This window comes from Amblyomma americanum, chromosome 10 (assembly GCF_052857255.1).
Source record: "Amblyomma americanum isolate KBUSLIRL-KWMA chromosome 10, ASM5285725v1, whole genome shotgun sequence".
Taxonomy (NCBI): Eukaryota; Metazoa; Arthropoda; class Arachnida; order Ixodida; family Ixodidae; genus Amblyomma; species Amblyomma americanum.
The window spans coordinates 105,151,984-105,171,275 of record NC_135506.1 but is presented as its reverse complement, the minus strand read 5'-3'; the positions used below and the strand labels follow the sequence as shown (position 1 = coordinate 105,171,275).

Here is a 19,292-nt window from a genome sequence, read left to right as displayed (position 1 = left end):
AATGCAGAAGTTGTGCAAACCTCTATGGCCATTGGCAGCTTATTGCCAATGGCCATAAAGGAATTTTGATTTCAAGCATCTTTGCCCATATGCCAAGGGTGACTGTTCAGAGGCGAGTGCAGAGAAGACATGCCTTGTTATCTGCTACCTTGGGACCCAGTGCAGCATGTATTTGCTGGCTGGCCTCTTCAATGTGTCGGTGTCGCCCATAGAGTTTCTTACTATTACCCAGAGGAGAAGCTGGCAGCACGGCACTTCAGCCACCATGGATGCTCAAAGCATCACAGGCTGGTGAGCTACCTGGTGCGAGACAGTCGGATTTTTTCAGGAACACAGAGTGGCGTTACTAAGATGTCCCATTCTGAAAACACTGCTCTTCGTGTAGATATATCAGCTGCTCTTCAGGATCGTGTCGGAAAAAAAAATGGCTGTGGTTTAACTCCGGTTAAACCTGGAGTGACGCGATAGCTACATCTGGCTGAGTGGAACTCACTCAGTCGAAATGCAAAGTCAGTCTTTCACCGCACCGTTTCGCTGGGCGTTCCTTCTTCATCTTCATTCCTGTATGTGGATTCACACTCCTCCCCCCCCCCCCCCCCCCTCTCCGCTCTCCCCCCAATCGGTTTCGTCGGCAGTTGCTCCGCACCACGTGATCAGCCACGGCACTGCCATGGAGCTCAAGGGCAGCCACGCAGCTCAAGGGGTGCCACGCTGAAGGCTCGAAGTGCTAGCGCAGTGTAGCTATCGCTACAATATCTTAAATGTGGTTGAGAGGGAAAGGCAGATGGTAAGCGCAAGTTCACGGTTGACTTCTGCACTGTTATTCGCATGCTTCATTTTAGCCTGGGTCAGAAAAGGTTGCATGCATCAGTGGACATGGTCGTCATTGATGGCGTATGAAGAAATGTATATTATTGATCATAGGTCTGTTATAGCACGCAGTATCACTGATTTCAAAGCCGGGCAGTGGCCGCCAATTGCACACAGACACAACTTCATGAATTCACGGAAATACCCACATGCTGCGCAACTGTCAACATACACACACACTTACTTTTGGTAGGACAGGTTTCCGCTTTGTACTGTACTTTATGATTCTCTTTGCAAAGTCATACGCACAGCGCCAAGACATGGTAAGAGCCACAAGGGGTGCGCAGACAACTTTGGCGCGAACGTAGTGTGCAAAAGCCACATTAGCGAAAACGCAACAGCACACAATGCCAATAAAAAGTTTGTTTTCCAAAATGCCATTAAAATCCTCTTAAAGTGTTTAAGCAACAGCGTTATTTTTTACATATTTCTTTTGACAAGTGCAGCTAGTAAGCACGAAATATTGGTTTCTGTGGTGTGCAATACTTGGCCAATAGGAGAGCAAGCCATCTCTTATTTTGGGCAAACTTTGCATTTACATGCTTTTCTGCTCGTTTGTTGCAATTTATAGACAGGACACTGAATGCTAGGGCATTCTTGATTATCTAACAATGTTTATTTTTGCTTTATTTTTTGGCCAAAAGTTGACAATGTTTATTTTTCCTTTATTTTTTGGGAAAAAGTTGTGGTTCCGCATCGACCCATGATGCTAAGAGCACCCATGGTAGCTGAAGTGGTCTTGGGGAAGCTCCATGCAAACTCCCATAGACAAGAGTTTTCATTACCTTTAGGTAATGAAAACTCTATGGTGTCACTCGTGTATACTTGTATTCAGGGAGTCCGTCGTCTGCTGCCGTCTACTTCCATGATGCACTCTGCTATTGCAAGAAAGCGGCACTGGCAGTCGAGGAAGTATAGAGTTTCGCTGACCTAGGTCTGCACGACATCTGCACTTGCTTGAAAAGAATGGCGTCATGCAGAAGATGCTAGGCTGCACTCCGGAAACAATTTCAAAATGCATGTGTGTGTGTGTAGTGTTTAATGGCACACAGGCTACTAAAATGGTAAGTGCAGCCCAAAGGGAACTAGTCCAGGTCGTGTAGGCGGATCAAACAGACCTATAACTTCTCAGGGGCAATATTTCGATAGTGGCGAAGTGCAAAAGAAGACCGTGTGCTGTGCGACATCACTGCAAGTTAAAGAACTCCAGGTGGTTGAAATTAAGTCGGAGCCTTTCCCTACGGCTTCTTTTCTATTTCACTCTCTTCATCCTTTCCCTCAAGGGGCGGCTAGTATATCCACCTAGAGTGAGACAGCCACTACGCCTTTCCTTTCATCATAAGCAATTAATTTTTTTAACACACTGCTTCCTCATCAATAACATCTCTCATGCTGCTCACTTGTCTAGCCATTAGGAATGATTTTTAAAGGCTGTCACTGTAATTCAAGCTCAGAGAGGGTTGCACCTAATTTCTTTGAGATTGCATTACTGCGACAGCCGTAAATGCCTAGCCACACGACAGGGTTTCTTCAGCGTCACATCAGCGGCTACTGGCGTCGCCGGAGGCGAAATTTTGGCGCTTGGAGCGAAGCGACACTAGGATGGAGAGGCCAAGTCTCGGCGCGGAAATACCTCGTAGGTGGGGACTGCTGGGGAACAATGACTAGCCGCGTATTGGCCGCGACATCCGGATTAATCCACGCCACTGCGATAGCACAGCATCCCTTCTGTCCCCCTTGCCCCCGCAGAATCCTCCCATCACAACTGAACAGGACAATTAGCTACAGGTAATGTGATGCCAACTGGACATGTTTATTCCAGCCAGGTGAATACCGGCACGAGCATGAGACACGTGCCAGCCACCACGAACCTCAATTGAGCACGGAGCAAAGCTAACCAGCTTAGCCACTGCATATGGCTACTGCCTACAACATCTCCCCTGACAAAAAGCAAACTCTTGTGAGGAATGATGCATTGTCCACACTTGGTGACGGTGGGAGGCATCAGCGCAGGCTGTTTGTGAATCTTCTGAAGAAACTGAAGTCCCAGGTAGTGTTAGTGCCTTGTCTTCATGTATGTCGCCGTACAGTGATTCCTCATATACGATACCTTGGTTGTCTCTCTCCTCTTCCACAGGCTTGAGAAAAGGGATAAGATGGGTTCGATTTCGCCATATAGTGGCGGTCCCCGTGTCAACTATATATGATCTAGGCTTGCTTGCGAGCGCCACCATGTTCCCTTTGCGCTTTCAAGTCTGTAACCCAGACTACATCTCCTTTTAGAAGTGTCGGAAGTAGCCATACACCATGTCGTCTATCGTAGTTTCTTCGCTACTGTTCGCGATATTGGGTTTCGAAATTGCGAAGTTTACTAGTGTTTGGCAAACAGGAAACAAGCCTTCCGAGAGTCAGAGGAATCTTTGTCTGTAACCGCCTCCCCACCAATAGTTCAGAGGGGCTGTAACCATTCTTCAGTGGAGTTGACCTGTAGGATAAGAGGGTCAGGTCTTCTTCATTGAAGTTTTGATGATTTTCACAGCGGCCTCAGCGAGTCTGTTGCTCTGAGGGTAGTGTGCGCTTGATGTTTGAACCCGTATCCTTGAGCAAACTTAGTAAAGTCAGAGGACGAGAAATGCATCGGACCATTATCGGAGACCACCACCTCTCGAATGCTGTTTCAGGTGAAAATTGATTTGCAGTGATTGATCACTGTACTAGATGATAGCTTGTCTAGACGAGTCAGTTCCGGATATCTGGAGATAATCAGTCACAATTAACCCCTAGTGGTTATTGAAGAACAGGCCCATTCCAACTCTCTCCCATGGTCTTGAAGGAAATTCAGTGCTTTCAAGGGGCATTTTTTGGTTGCTGGACATCTTGAGACATTCTGGACAATGTTTTACGGTGGTTGTGATGTCTTTGGCCACTTCAGACCACCAAACGAAGTCCTTAGTGCGGGCCTGGGAGTCTTCGTGATGCCGAAGTGACCTTCGTGCAAAAGGCGCTATATTTCTTTCCTGCACGTGAGTCAGACAACCACACAGGCTGCGTAGAGTAGCAGATTGTCCTCTACGGTTAGCTGTTGACGATGCTCACAGAAGGATCTCACTTCAAGGGTAAATCTTGTTGGGAAAGCCATTCTTTGATGCAGAGTTCTCAGAGATACAAGCACACATGATCCGATTTTTGAGATTCTTTCAGCCACTCAAAGCAGTGCTGCTTGATGGGAAAGGTTGTCCTCATGCACTGCAAAAAAGCCTCGATGTCGCTTTTTAGCTATATGCCGCCAGTTTCCTGCAGGGGCGCTCTGGAAAGCATGTTGGCCGCAAGCAGTTCTTTGCCAGGTACATATACCACTTTGCACTGGTACCTCATCATTCGTATTTTAAGTATTTGTAGCTGCGGTGAAAGGTCATCAAGACTTCTTGACATAAAGGTAGGTACCAACGCCTTGTGGTCTGTTTCGATTGCAAATTGCTTGCCAATCAGGTGGCCACTAAATTGTCCGCAAGCCCAAACCAAAGGAAGAGCCTCTTTTTCTATTTGTGCATAGCATTTCTTCGTGTCAGACAGAAGCCGGCAGGCATAAGCGTTGACAAAAAACTTGCCACTGGTCCGTTTCTGTCGAATCACTGCACCCAGTCCAAAGGAAAAAGCGTCTGCACTGACCACTGTCTCCTTAGCAGGATCGTAGACCCCTAGCACTGAGCGAGATGAAAGTAGCTGCCTCTATTTGTCAAACGCTTGCTGTTGAGGAATGTCCCAAACGAATTCCTGCTTTTTTGACACCAAACAAGTAAGCGGCTGGAGCAGGTCCACAAGGTTGGGTACAAAGCGGGAAAGATATGTAGCTGTTCCGAGCAGCCTTTGCAACTCGCTTCCACTGGTGGGACTGGCCATTTTTAAGATGGCTTCAGCCTTTTTTTTTCGTCAGGTTTGATTCCGTGCTGGTCAAGCTTGTGACCCAGGAATGTGAGCTGGTCGAGCTAAAACAGGAACTTGTTCTCGTTTAGCGTGACACCTGCCTCAGTTAGTCAAAGAACGGTGTGAAGTGTCTCATTGTGCTGTTTCGTCTGAGCTCCAGGTGAGGATGTCGTCCATATGACGCAAAACTGTTGACACCTTCCAGTATTTTGGACATCTGCTTCTGGAAGTGCTCGGGAGTGGACGCGATGCCAAATGGAAGCCTGCTAAAGGAAAACCTCCAGAATGGCGCGATGAAGGTAGTAAGCTTCTTGCTGTATTCACTGAGTGGTATCTGCCAGAATCCTGGATTGGCATCGAGCTTCGAAAACACCTTGGTCCCATGAAGCAGCCCAAGTGTATGCTCGACGGACGAAATCTGATGCCACTCTCTCAGGACGTAACAGCTGAGTTCAGTGCAGTCCACACAGATTCTAACATCACCGTTTGGTTTTTGGGCTACCACCAAAGGTGCACACCATTCAGTTGGCTCATCAACAGGTGAAATGACACCAATATTTTCCATTCGCTGCAGTTCAAGCCTTGTTTTCTTGTAGAGTGGAATCAGTGTGTGGCGAGGAGAGCTCAAAGCAAACGGTTTAGCACCTCCGCGCAGGTGAATGTGGTGTTTGTTCTCTTAGTAGCTTGCCGAGGCCTTGAAACAATGAAGGAAATTCATCTCTTGGGCTCACCATCTTTGCGACGGCGCTGACAAAGGTTAGCGGCTACAAGTCTTTGATGGCAGGCTTGCCGAGTAAGGGGCTGTGGTCATCTTCCAGTACGTAGACGTCTTGAAGCATTTCACGTCCATGGTACGAGATTTGAAGATGCACTACGCCTTTGGCTGCAAGAGGTCTCCCATCAGGACTGTAGAGTTGCCGAGCAGCACACGACAACGGAGGCTGATGGCAAAGCATGCTGAAAGTCGCAGGTGGAAGGACAGGTTCGTCGGCGTTTGTGTTGATCTTGAATTTGACAGGTTGGCCATGCACGAGGATGGTTCTCTCCCATGTTGACATATTGAAGGATGAAACGAATCAGAGAAATCCCCCTTCGCTGTCAGGTCCTGATGATTCAACGATGTCAACCCTGCATGACATGCACACAGACTCATAGTGGCCCTTTTTTGTGGCAGCCCTTGCATACATGTCGGTGTCCGCGCTGGGCATAGTGAACGCGGGTGTCGTTCTTTTCCACACCAACGCCACAATGCCGGAACGGTGTCGGGTGGAGGCCTAGTCAGGGAAGTGCATGGTAGATGCAATGGCCAAAGCCCAGGAGGTTGTGGGGGGCAACATGGATGGCAAACACCTAGTCGTTATCCATGCTGGTCTCAACGATGTGCTGAAGGGGAGGAGCCAGAATCCCGAGAAGCAGTTAGAAGTGGGGATGCGTAGGCTTAGAGAGGCCTCTGAGAGTGTGCATGTGACCATACGCACAATCCCAGAGGTCCAGAGGCAGGCTAGCGAAACGAAAAGGAGGGTCATTGTGGCTAACCGTGTAATTAGGTTAATGAGTCGACGACTAAGATACGGAGTAATGGAAGTTAACAGGGAAGTGTACAAGGTCAGGCCCCACCGTTTTGCACAGGATGGCATTCACTACGGTGGTGCCACTGGCAAAGAGGGTGGGTAGTAGGATAGGTCACCAGGCAACAGCTTTTTTGGGCGGACTCAGAGCTCTGAGGGAACCAGTGTAGAGAAGGAAGACCCAAGATCAAAGGGACGATGAAACCATAAGAGAAGAAATAGACACAAGCGCCAGGGCCACGTTAATTCAGATATATGTTTCAGTAACATGCAAGGTGGCATGAACAGACTCAAATGGGAGGAAACAGAAGAACAGTTAAGACAGGAGGAATTAATGGTATATGGTTTAGTGGAAACGCATCCTAGAGACATGGAGCAACCACCCTGTAACCCAGACTACACATGGGAATATTGCAATAGAACAGAGGGCAGCAGAAAGGAGGGCGGAATTGGGGCATTCATTCATATAAGTAAGAATTTTCAAAGGGTTAAACTGGGATGCAAGGAACATTTATGGCTAAAAGGAAAAGTGGCAGGGGAGCAAACACTCCTTGGCTTTGTATACCTGTGGACAGCAGCTAATGCCAAAGAGGAAAACAGGAAAATGTTAGAATGTATTGCAAGCGATATTGATGAGCTAGGAGGACAGGGTGAGATAATTATATTGTTACGAGCAATTCGAAGGAGAACCTGCAGAGACGAGACGCAAAACTGTGGCGGTCCCAAAGTGGTCCGAGCGCGCGAGCGGGAGAGAAACATCTTCTTTCTCCACGGATGCAGGCGCTTTTTCTTCTTCTTCCACAGTGGCACGTATCAATATATTAGGCGACATGAATGCACATATAGAAGACCTGGATGGGTACACAGATTCGACAGGAAGCATGGTGCAGGACATGTGTGACAGGCATGATTTAGTTGTATGCAACAGTACCGAGAAGTGTGAAGAGCTCATAACATGGGAGGCAGGGAGTCTGCACTCGACGATAGATTATGCGCTAATGTCACAGAGGATGCATAATAGATTAGGGGCAATGAGCATAGATGAACATGGTTCCAGAAGTCTAGGTAGTGACCACAAGCGTATCAAGTTGAGTTTCAGAAAAGAAACCAATGTAGGACTGAAGCGAGATGAAAAATCAGAGGGGAATTTTTGCTCAGAAAAGCAATTGGAAGCAGCAGCCAAACAAATTGAGAAAGTAATTTTTGAGGATAGTGGAACAGAATGGACTTATACCAAATTAACTCGATTACTAGAGCTAGAGCTAGCTAAGGTGCGAGTAAAGCTAAAAGGGAAAAGACGCAAACCCAAGAGTTGGTAGGATGAGGAGGTCAAGAGGGCTATAAAGAAACGTCAGGAAGCGTCCATGGAACACGGATATTCCAAGAAGAGGGGGGACCCTGAAGTTGAAGTAGACAGAAAATGGGATACCTTCATGAAGTGTAGAAGGGAAGCATCCTATTTGATTAAAGAGAAAATTATAAGAAAGGGTGCCCAATGAATGTCAAAAGTAAATCAAAAGGATAGAAAAGCAGCTCAAAAATTCTGGAAGCATCTAAATACAATGAGTAATAAGACTAGGCTAGAGCAAAGGTTTATTGTTAAAGATCAGGGTATTCGACTAGAAGGGGATGAAGTGATAAAACACATAGAAACAATATTGACAGAAAAATTTAAGAAAGAAATGTTGCACATAATTTATCGAAGGAGGATAGACCGGTTACTGCAGTAGCTTCACTTGAGCAAGGAGAGTGAGAAAGGGCAGAGAAGAAGGTTCCTAGTGGCACATCAACAGGACCAGGTGGTATTCCTATTATGTTAATAAAGAAGCTAGGACCAAAATCCAAGCAAACATTAATACAGGTAGTGAATAAAATGATAGTGGATGGGGAAGTCCCCAATGAATGGCGATTAAGTAGAATGAACATTATATACAAGGGAAAGGGGGACAAAGCTGACATAAGCAACTATCGTCCCATTACAGTGACATATGTGGTTTACAGGGTGGTGATGCAGATTATAAAGGACAGATTGCAGGCTTGGGTGGAGAACGAGGGAATGCTAGGGAAGCTACAAAATGGGTTCCGGAAACAAAGGAGATTGGGGGACAATCTGTTTTCATTGACACAGTGTATAGAGATTGCTGAAAAGGAACACAGGCCCCTATGGCTAGCATTTCTGGATATTAAATTAAGGGAGCCTACGACAACGCTATTCAAGAGTATCTGTGGGACATACTGGGCACATTGCATGTGGAAGATGGAGTAATTAATCTTTTAAAAGATATATATAAATGTAACAGAGTGCTTATAAAATGGGGAAAAAAATGTATCAGAGCCTGTAGAGATAAAGCGGAGGTTTAGGAAAGGATGTCCTCTGTCTCCTTTATTGTTCATGTACCTGCAAGGGTTAGAGACCAAGCTAGGGGGGAGCGGATTAGGCTTCAACCTTTCTTTTTTCAAGCAAGGAGAATTGATTAAACAGTCATTACCGGGACTAATATATGCCGATGATATAGTGCTAATGGCTGACAACAAGGAAGATTTACAGAAGTTGATAGACATATGTGGTACAGAGGGAGATAGATTAGGTCTCAAGTTTAGTAAGAAAAAATCTGCAGTGATGATATTTAATGATGAGGGCGGCGAGCATAGAATACAGGAGTTCACGCTAGAAGTAGTAGATGAGTACAAGTATCTTGGGGTGTGGATAAATAACAGTGCTGAGTATCTGGCAGAGCATGAAAAATATGTAATGAATAAAGCTAGCAGGAATGCAACTGTCATGAAAAATAGGGCACTCTGGAATTACAATAGGAATGAAGTGGTAAGAGGGATCTGGAAAGGGGTGATGATTCCTAGCCTGACTTTCGGTAATGCGGTCCTGTGCATGAGACTAGATGTTCAAGCAAGGTTAGAAATCAAACAACGTGGCGTAGGGAGGCTAGCTTTGGGAGCACATGGCAATTCACCAAATCAGGGTGTAGAGGGTGATATGAGATGGGTGTCGTTCGAAAGCAGAGAAGCTAGCAGTAAGATAGCATTTGAGGAGAGATTGGGAAAAATCAGGGTAAAGCAGTGGGCTAGGAATGTTTTCAGATACCTGTATATAAGGAATGTTGATACGAAATGGAGAAAGCGAACTAGAAAATTGACAAGCAAATATCTGGACAGCAGTAGGGGGGCAAATCAGCAATTATCGGTTAAGAAAAAGTTTAAAGAAACAGAAAGAGCTCTGCGGAAAATAGGGATGCTGACGAAATCAGCACTGGGAACATACAGGAATTTTAAGCAGGAAACTGCCAAAGAAAATATCTAAGATAATTGTAGGGGAAGCTCTTTGTTGTTTGAGGCCAGGACAGGAGTTTTGCAGACTAAGACATAGAGAGCCAGGTACCATGAGATAGACACGTGTGCTGCGTGCGGACAGGAGGAGGATAACGGCTGAACACTTGATACTTTTCTGTAAAGGGCTTCACCCTACAGTGTAAAGCAACGGGGCTGATTGATCCAAGGCATTGGGTTTAAGGACAGTGAAGAGAAAATGGATTTTAAGCGGGTAGAAGTAACCAAGCGAAGCTTATCTGACTGGTGGCTAAAATCAAGACAAGAGTAAAATTTCATAAGTCATGGCCAGGTGGCTTGAGCCACTGCCAAATTTAAAGGGTTCGGCTGTATCCATCCATCCATTGCATGTCTCTGCGTTATTGCTATTATTTTTTGTATTTTGTGGACTTCGTAGTTGGTAATTGTTACAAGTTGATTAAACGGATGAGAGCCCGATATTTTAAGAGTGTATTTACCAGAAAAAAAGAAGCCGTGGAACGTTTCAAGAGCTTGTGCCCTTCATAAGCGTAACGAAAAAGGTAGCGAAAATAAACTATATAGTGCACATTCCCCAAAAGCCCTAGTGTAAAAGTGATGCTTAGCCATGTAGAGCGAAGTAATAAGTTTCTTCACGCAAAATCTCAGAACTGCCAAGTGCTGGTTACCTGAACACTATAGCATCTTGTTTCCAACTATTTCGAAAAAACGCTAACTTTGATCAGGAATAACTTTTAAACTAAATGAGGCAGATGAATGATATTTTCAGAAAGGAAAGACGATTACATGACCTCAAGCTGTGCAAAAAGTCGCCGCAGGACAATGCATATCTGACAAGTTATTGCAGATTACATTGTTGTTTTCTACGTTTTTCAAACATGTGTGGCTAATAAACTAACCTATACACATATTTCTAAATCCTTAAACATGCTCATTGGCATCAGATCTCAAAGTATCTCGAAAGATTTTTTCTATGTGCAATAGGTTTTTCACAACTTTGCATTTCCTGAGACAAGTTGAGCGCCTGCCATTTTTCATATTTGCGTTTTCTTTTACAGTCGAAACAAATTTTCAGCTATCGTTAAACCACATGCATCTTTTGAAAGCAAATGAAATTAGCTTTTTGTAAATACCTGAACCATATTTATGACGCTAACAAGCGAGGTACAGTCGACGTACAAATATAACCACATATCACCACAGGCGTCGAGCGACAACGGCGGTAATCGAGACGGGGACGAGACGCTGACACCGAAGAAACGCTGCCTTGTTGTTCGGCCAGAAATCATTCGTACGGGCTAAACATGTAAGCAGCGTAATGCTGATGAAACTAATGACTACCACGTCTCCAAAAGAGATCGTACAACAGATAAAAGCACAGCTGTTATACACAACGCAATGTAACAGCACATGCTTACCGGACGCAGCTCTCCTTCTTTCGTGCTGATGCTGCTAGGCGTTTCGGCATAGCGAGATAGTGCTGACCGCAATGTATGTACGTACGTACACCAACAGTCGACACAGAATTCGGACACTAAAATGCACTTCAAACGAGGCAGCGTCGTATGTGCGCGCGAGACGCTGATGACACTTCTCTGGACCTCTGGCGTAATGGATACTGGTGCAAAAAGAAGTAATTATAATGAACTGATATATTTCATAAGTTGCAAGCAAAAAGGTACTGCGTGCTGCAAAACCAACTTCAAAAATGCGTTTGTTGTTTTTAGACTATTTTTTTTGTTTGCAAGTAACTGAGGAGACGAGCGTGCAAGAGGCGATCTTCACTTGGCTATTCCACTAGGTGGCTGGATGCAATGCCTCCTGAAGAACATGCCTGAAGCTTCAGGGGTTTTTCTGCCGCCGTAGAGCGCGCGTCCGCCGTATAGCGGCGCTGTATACCGGACCATACCGGGCCACCGCCCGATGTAAAGGGTTCAGCCGTATCCATCCAGGTAGTGTTCCTGTATATGCTCCCGCAGGGAGCTTTATACAGGAACACTAACATTAGGCAACGGGGAGTAGGGAGGTTAGCTTTGGGAGCACATGGCAATACACCAAATCAGGGGGTACAGGGTGATATGGGATGGGCGTCTTTCGAGAGCAGAGAGGCTAGCAGTAAGATAGCATTTGAGGAACGATTGAGAGGGATGGAGGAAAAGCGGTGGGCTAGGAAAGTTTTCAGATACCTGTATATAAAGAATGTTGACACGAAATGGAGAAAGCGAACTAGAAAATTGACAAGCAAATATCTGGACAGCAGTAAGGGGGCAAATCAGCAATTATCGGTTAAGAAAAAGGTTAAAGAAACAGAGACAGCTCTGTGGAAAACAGGGATGCTGACGAAATCGGCACTGGAAACATACCACACCTTTAAACAGGAAATTGTCAAAGAAAATATCTATGATAATTGTAGGGGAAGTTCTTTGTTGTTTGAGGCCAGGACTGGAGTTTTGCGGACTAAGACGTATAGAGTCAGGTACCAGGAGATAGACACTTTGTGCATTGCATGCGGAGAGGAGGAGGAAACGGCTGAACACTTGATACTTTTCTGTAAAGGGCTTCACCCTACAGTGGAAGGCAGCGGGGCTGACTTACCCAAGGCATTGGGGTTTAGGGATAGTAAAGGGAAAGTGGATTTTAAGAGGTTAGAAGTAACCAAGCGAAGGTTATCTGATTGGTGGCTAAAAGCAAGACAGGGATAAAATTTCACAAGACATGGCTAGGTGGCTTGAGCCACCGCCCGATTTAAAGGGTTCAGCCGTATCCATCCGTCCATCCATCCATCCAACCATCCATATAGTGTTCCTGTATATGCTCGCGCAGGGAGCATATACAGGAACACTAACATTATATTATATTAGGCCCTTATGGCTAGCATTTCTGGATGTTAGGGGAGCCTATGACAACGTTACTCAGGAGCATTTGTGGGACATACTGGGCACATTGGATATGGAAAATGGAGTAATTAATCTTTTAAAAGATATATAAGAGGTAACAGAGTACTCATAAAATGGAAAAAAAATGTATCAGTGCCTGTAGAGATACAGCGGGGGCTTACGCAAGGATGTCCTCTGTCCCCTTTGTTGTTCATATGTTGTACCTGCAAGGGTTGGAGACCAAGCTAGAGGGGAGCGGACTAGGCTTCAAACTCTCTTTTTTCAAGCAAGTGGAATGGATTAACAGTCATTACCGGGACTAATATACGCGGACGATGTAGTGATAATGGCTGACAACAAGGAAGACTTGCAGAAGTTGGTAGACATATGCAGTACAGAGGGAGATAGATTAGGCTTCAAGTTTAGTAAGGAAAAATCTGCAGTCATGATATTTATAATGATGAGGGCGGCGAGCATAGAATACAGATCACGCTAGAGGTAGTGGATGAGTACAAATATCTTTGGGTGTGGATAAATAGCGGAGTATCCGACAGAGCATGAAAATTATGTAACGAGTAAAGCTAGTAGGAATGCAGCTGTCATGAAAAATAGGGCACTGTGCAATTACAATAGGTATGCAGTGGTAAGAGGGATCTGGAAAGGGGTGATGGTCCCTAGCCTGACCTTCGGTAATGCGGTCCTGTGTATGAGGCCAGATGTTCAAGCAAGGTTAGAAATTAAACAACGGGGAGTAGGGAGGTTAGCTTTGGGAGCACATGGCAATACACCAAATCAGGGGGTACAGGGTGATATGGGATGGGCGTCTTTCGAGAGCAGAGAGGCTAGCAGTAAGATAGCATTTGAGGAACGAGTGAGAAAAATGGAGGAAAAGCAGTGGGCTAGGAAAGTTTTCAGGTATACCTGTATATAAAGAATGTTGACACGAAATGGAGAAAGTGAACTAGAAAATTGACAAGCAAATATCTGGACAGCGGTAAGGGGGCACATCAGCAATTATCGGTTAAGAAAAAGGTTAAAGAAACAGAGACAGCTCTGTGGAAAACAGGGATGCTGACGAAATCGGCACTAGGAACATACCGGACCTTTAAACAGGAAATTGCCAAAGGAAATATCTATGATAATTGTAGGGGAAGCTCTTTGTTGTTTGATGCCAGGACTGGAGTTTTGCGGACTAGGACATATAGAGTCAGGTACCACGAGATAGACACGTTGTGCATCGCGTGCGGAGAGGAGTAAACGGCTGAATTTTGATACTTTTCTGTAAAGGGCTTCACCCTACAGTGGAAAGCACCGGGCCTGATTTAACCAAGGCATTAGGGTTTAAGGACAGTGAAGGGAATGTAGATTTTAAGCGGGTAGAAGTAAACAAGCGAAGGTTATATGATTGGTGGGTAAGCAAGACAAGAGTAAAATTTCACAAGTCATGGCTAGGTGGCTTGAGCCACCGCCCGATTTAAAGGGTTCAGCCGTATCCATCCATCCATCCATCCTTCCAAACAGGAAATTGTCAAATAAAATATCTATGATAATTGTAGGGGAAGCTCTTTGTTGTTTGAGGCCAGGACTGGAGTTTTGCGGACTGAGACGTATAGAGTCAGGTACCATGAGATAGACATAGGTGGCTTTAGCCACCGCCCGATTTAAATGGTTCAGCCGTATCCATCCATCCACCCATCTAGCAGACGACACGCAGACAGCACATAATTTTCTTGTGACTGCCGTTGCAGCAAAAAGTACGCTTTCTGGTGCGCTTTTTCTCATATTGTTTGTGTGGCGTGTTTAGTGTTACCATTTGACAAGAGACACGTCGATTACTGCAGTTTCTGGAGCGATCAGCAATGCGAAAATGCGCGTTGCTGTCGCGTTCCGTTTTGCATGTCCAGTCAGCGAAACAAGAAGCCCGGCGTTTATTTCCATGAAATTCCTGCCGACTTAGAACTGCAGGAAAGATGGCTCAAGGTAATTCGAAGAAAAAACTGGTAGCCAAACACAGCATCAAATTATTCTGTAGTTTGTAGCTTGCATTTCCAGCCAAAAAATGCTACTGTACACTGTTTAATTTTGCTTCCCACCAAGACAGGGGTGGACTCTTTTAACCGACATCAGCGCATCTAAGAGTGTCACAAGGCCTCAAGAGGTTCGTTGATATCATTATCACAGACCGAACGCATCTTCAAAGGCCACTGGACACATGCTTGCTCTACAGCTAGTGTGAATAAAATCGCGGCCGGGTTTGCCTGTTTTGACCTGTGAGAACAAGGATAGCGGCATATATGTGCAAGAAGTTCATCAAACCGTCGCTAACAAACGATGCACTTGATATAATAGACAAGAACGCAGTTGCGAAGATGTAAAAGAAACCTCTTTCCTGAAAATTCTTGAAACTGCAGTAAGAAACGAATTCCGCCGCCTTCGTATCGCACCAACGCATGCGATTTTTCCTTGTAAGTGCGCACGTGTCAGTAACGTCAAGCGCATTTTTTTTAATATTCACACGTCGCTCGCCATGTCTGATACTCCCCTTGTTCCAGTTGTCATTTCATCAATTAACGCACGTGCTTGTCATTTGGAGATTTCTGGTCAGTCAGGACTAGCTGCTGTGTTACTCCCAGTCACTGTGCGCGTGTGCATCACACAGGAACCTTGTGAGATGCGTTTCTAGCGAAAAGAATAAAGAAGAGGGGCATGGTCTTATTTGAAATTCGTCAACGTTATTCAAGGATCGAGGTACCGTGCGGCGAAAGCTCGTCGGAAAAATGACCACAAACAGCGGAGCTAGGCTGCCCTCCAAGATCTGTTTCACGTGATCGAAACATCTCTCGCAATGCTCCGCAGCAAGATTGTAACAGACGCGCGCTTCGCACAAAGTTCTAAGAACATTAGATATGAGGTTCTCGAATGTATATTGAGCACTATATAATTGGGTTTTGGGGAAAGGAAATGGCGCAGTATCTGTCTCATATATCGCTGGACACCTGAACCGCGCCGTAATGGAAGGGATAAAGGAGAGAGTGAAAGAAGAAAGGAAGAAAGAGATGCCGTAGTGGAGGGCTCCGGAATAATTTCGGCCACCTGGGGATCTTTAACGTGCACTGACATCGCACAGCTAGCACACGGGCGCCTTAGCGTTTTTCCTCCATAAAAACGCAGCCGCCGCGGTCGGGTTCGAATCCGGGAACTCCGGATCAGTAGCCGAGCGCCCTAACCACTGAGCCACCGCGGCGGGGCGCTATCAAAATACGGAAAGGCACGCACACACAGAAAACCTTTCCGTATTTTTGATAGCGCTCACCAATACCTTCAAGAATGCATTTCCAACTAGCCCCCGTAGTAACTCTTTTATAATAATAATAATAATAATAATAATAATAATAATAATAATAATAATAATAATAATAATAATAACAATAATAATAATAATAATAATAATAATAATAATAATAATAATAATAATAGGTTCTGGGGGAAAGGAAATGGCGCAGTATGTCTCGTATATCGTTGGACACTTGAACCGCGCCGTAAAGGAAGGGATGAAGGAGGGCGAGTGAAAGAAAGGAAGAAAGAGGTGCCGTAGTGGAGGGCTCCGGAATAATTTCAACCTCCTAGGGGTCTTTAACGTGCACTGACATCGCACAGCACACGGGCGCCTTAGCGTTTTGCCTCCATAAAAACGCAGCCGCCGCGGTTGGGTTCGAACCCGGGCACTCCGGATCAGTAGCCGAGCGCCCTAACCACTGAGTCACCGCGGCGGGTCCAGTAGTAGTAGCTCTTCTGACTTTAGATATGAGGGATGTGCCGCTGCGTGCTATATGCGACTGCAAATTAAGTTACCGCGAAGTCTCCGCGGCTTCCGTCCATGGAGCGCCATATGCTGTCCTCTTCTGCCACAGGTCACCTGGCTGCAGTTGAGAGCTCAGGTAATTCTGGACTTCCTGTTGTCCTTATTCTATCTCATGGACTAGTTTCCCTTTTTGCTTGTCCGAAGTAGTTTCTTGCCATTGGCAACAGTACCATATATACAACCATGCATCATGCCTCTAAATACTTATTTTGCGGCATTTCTAGCGACTTCAAGCACGTGCTGCAATACGGATGTTTCGAACATGTTCCTTTTGTTGTAAACCGTCCAAAAGTTACTCGTTATGCAGCAGACAAAAGGTCCTAACGGCATGATAGAACGGGGTGCACAGCACGCTTTTAGATTCCAAACCGAAGCTTATGATCCTATTTCAGTAATATGTGAAAGTCAACTTAAACTTTTAAAAATTTTTCTGCACTTTGAGACATCCAAAAACATAATTTTTGTTGTTAACAAACTAAATGTTGTTCAAAATCCGAAAAAAGGATGAAACTAAAGCTCTCAAACCCAGACGCGCTAATATCTTTGTGTTCGTCCCTCGCTGCACCGGTTGACGGTCCCATTTTATCAACTTTCTTATCCCTACTTCCTCCGCATTTGAGCCTTGTTCATTTAGTATGGGTTCCCGGCCACAGCAGTGTGACAGTAAATGAGATTGCTGATAATCTCGCAAAGGCTTCCCTCAGCGGCCCCGTGTTGCCAATCATCCCGGCTACAGCCTACATTACAGCATCTAGATTTTGGCGACGTGCGTTTTTAAGCACGCAAGACACATCACCTTTAACATCGGCGGATTATGAGCACCTTAAATATTATTGGAACAGGAAAATTTGTTGCTCTCGGCAGCTTGAAGTATCACTGACGAGGCTACGCTGCCGCATCCCCCCTCTAAATTTCTATTTACACAAGTCGGGTTTGGCGCTCTCTCCCCTTTGTGCATTTTGCCGTGAGCCAGAATCTATTGAACATTTTTGGCTGTATTGTCGCCGATTCAACTCACTGAGAAAAAGGTTGCTGGAGGAGCCCTTGCAGCATCTTGGCCTGAGTTTGAGCAGCCCGCTCTTGCTATCATTTGGCGCCACCACATTTGGGTTCAGCCACAGATCTGTTTGCACCGCTGTTCAAAATTTCCTGATAGAATCTCACCGACTGCCTTGCTAAGTGTTTCAACCTTTTCTTTTCTATCAATTATTACATTTTGACTAAATCAATAATATTTAATCACTCTCCTTATTATTATTCTTAAAATTTTAAAATCAAAACACTCATTCCTTTTCTGTTCATGACGAAAAATTCACCGGTGTTATGCTCCCACGTGCATTTCCTTTTTGTTAACTGCGTTCAGGTGAATAGCCACCCGATTCTTGGCCGATCCCCCAGTGTGGGTATGTGCCATCTTTTGATAGGCTAATAATAATAATAATAATAATAATAATAATAATAATAATAATAATAATAATAATAATAATATTTGCCCAGGTCGAGGATGGCGCGCATTTCAGGGAACGGTTGTATGCGCCAGCGCAGCGCCTTGTTTGTGTGCGCTATGCGAGCTCGGTGAATTTTGCTTTCAGTTCATGGTTTAGGCAGTGCTACCTTCAGCCTTCTCCAGACTGAGGTGAGTGCTGTGAGAATACTCCGTTGAGCACACGCGATGTTGTTGCGTACTTGCCCGCCAACCCTAGATAGTGTTCTTCGTCGCTCCCTCATCGCCCAGCATCTTGTTGGCAGAGCTGCTGCACGACAGCACAAGTGTGCGGTGGACTCGATTAATAATGCGACGCGTTCGGATGTAACAATTTCGCGACACCCTCCGGGTGAAGGCGCGCGAAGAGCTTCTCGTAGCTTCAGGAGATGGGGTACGCGACTTGCGCTATGAAACCGTCGGGCTTCGCGACAGGTGGGTGGCGCTTACCTGTATGGACCACTCGTGTTTTTTATTTTTCACGCCGTGGTACAGTGCAGAAAATCAGCTTCTTTGTGGCACTGCAGAAGGGCGAAAGAAGGGGTTGCTGGCCAGCGGGGAGCCGAAGTTTAAATATAAGTTGGATCATTGTGAAATAAAACTGGCGTACCTCGTAGTGGCACCAACCTGTGCAGCATTAGATTGCAGTAAGGCTTGTGCTACTCGCTCAGGCCTGTCATTACCAAGTAACTCATCTGTAAGGCGATGGACGCCACAAGGAAGTCATCTTGCATACAGAGATGACTTCATTAGCCTTCAGCTGGCATCAGATTTGAGTTCCGTGGAAATATATGTGACTTTACAACCAAAATAACCGCATTGGTATGACTCCTTGAGCTTGTTTAAGCACCTTGGTTTAACATTTGGGGTGCCTGTCCCTACCACAGTTTCTCACCATTTGTTCTGCATGCTGCAATGCATTTGAGGAAGCTGCGGGAAAGATTTTCAGGAAAAATAATGCATCCATTAGTAACAGACAGTGCGAGGAGAGCTAGTGGCCGCTGCATGGGCCTCACGTGGCCGTCATGCAACAAGGCAGCTGCTACTATAACCACTTTCCAGTGCAGTTCCATGCAAGCAACATATACGGCGCTTAACGTATCGATGTATCCACTGCACTGTTTTTGTTTGTTGCTGATTAATTGTCTTGTAAATGCGCTAGATGTTCATGCGTGTGTTTACCAGTAGCGGCTGCTGCAGGAGCCCTCACTTGTTTTACTCATTCTGGGAGTGGGGTTGTTGAATTTATCTGTGTAAACTAGCTGCAGTTGTAGCATTACTCTGATCTGCAGTGTCCTTCTTTCTTGCCTCTGTTTTTTATTTGCCTGTGCAAAGGCAGTGAGCTCTTGGTGCCTATGTGCGAGTTCCCAGCTCGATTCTACCTTGAC

General features: G+C 45.4%; 1 protein-coding gene across 1 annotated transcript in view; it reads right to left on the bottom strand.

Annotated features, from left to right (window-relative positions):
- LOC144106573 (poly [ADP-ribose] polymerase 2-like) overlaps positions 1-11,306 on the bottom strand; it is a 67,158-nt gene extending 55,852 nt beyond the window's left edge. Inside the window, exon 1 of the mRNA XM_077639420.1 lies at positions 11,102-11,306. Within this exon, the coding sequence (XP_077495546.1) occupies positions 11,102-11,151 (50 nt within the window). The 5' untranslated portion in view covers positions 11,152-11,306. The remainder of the gene's footprint in view (positions 1-11,101) is intronic.
- Between the last annotated feature and the right edge of the window lie 7,986 nt (positions 11,307-19,292).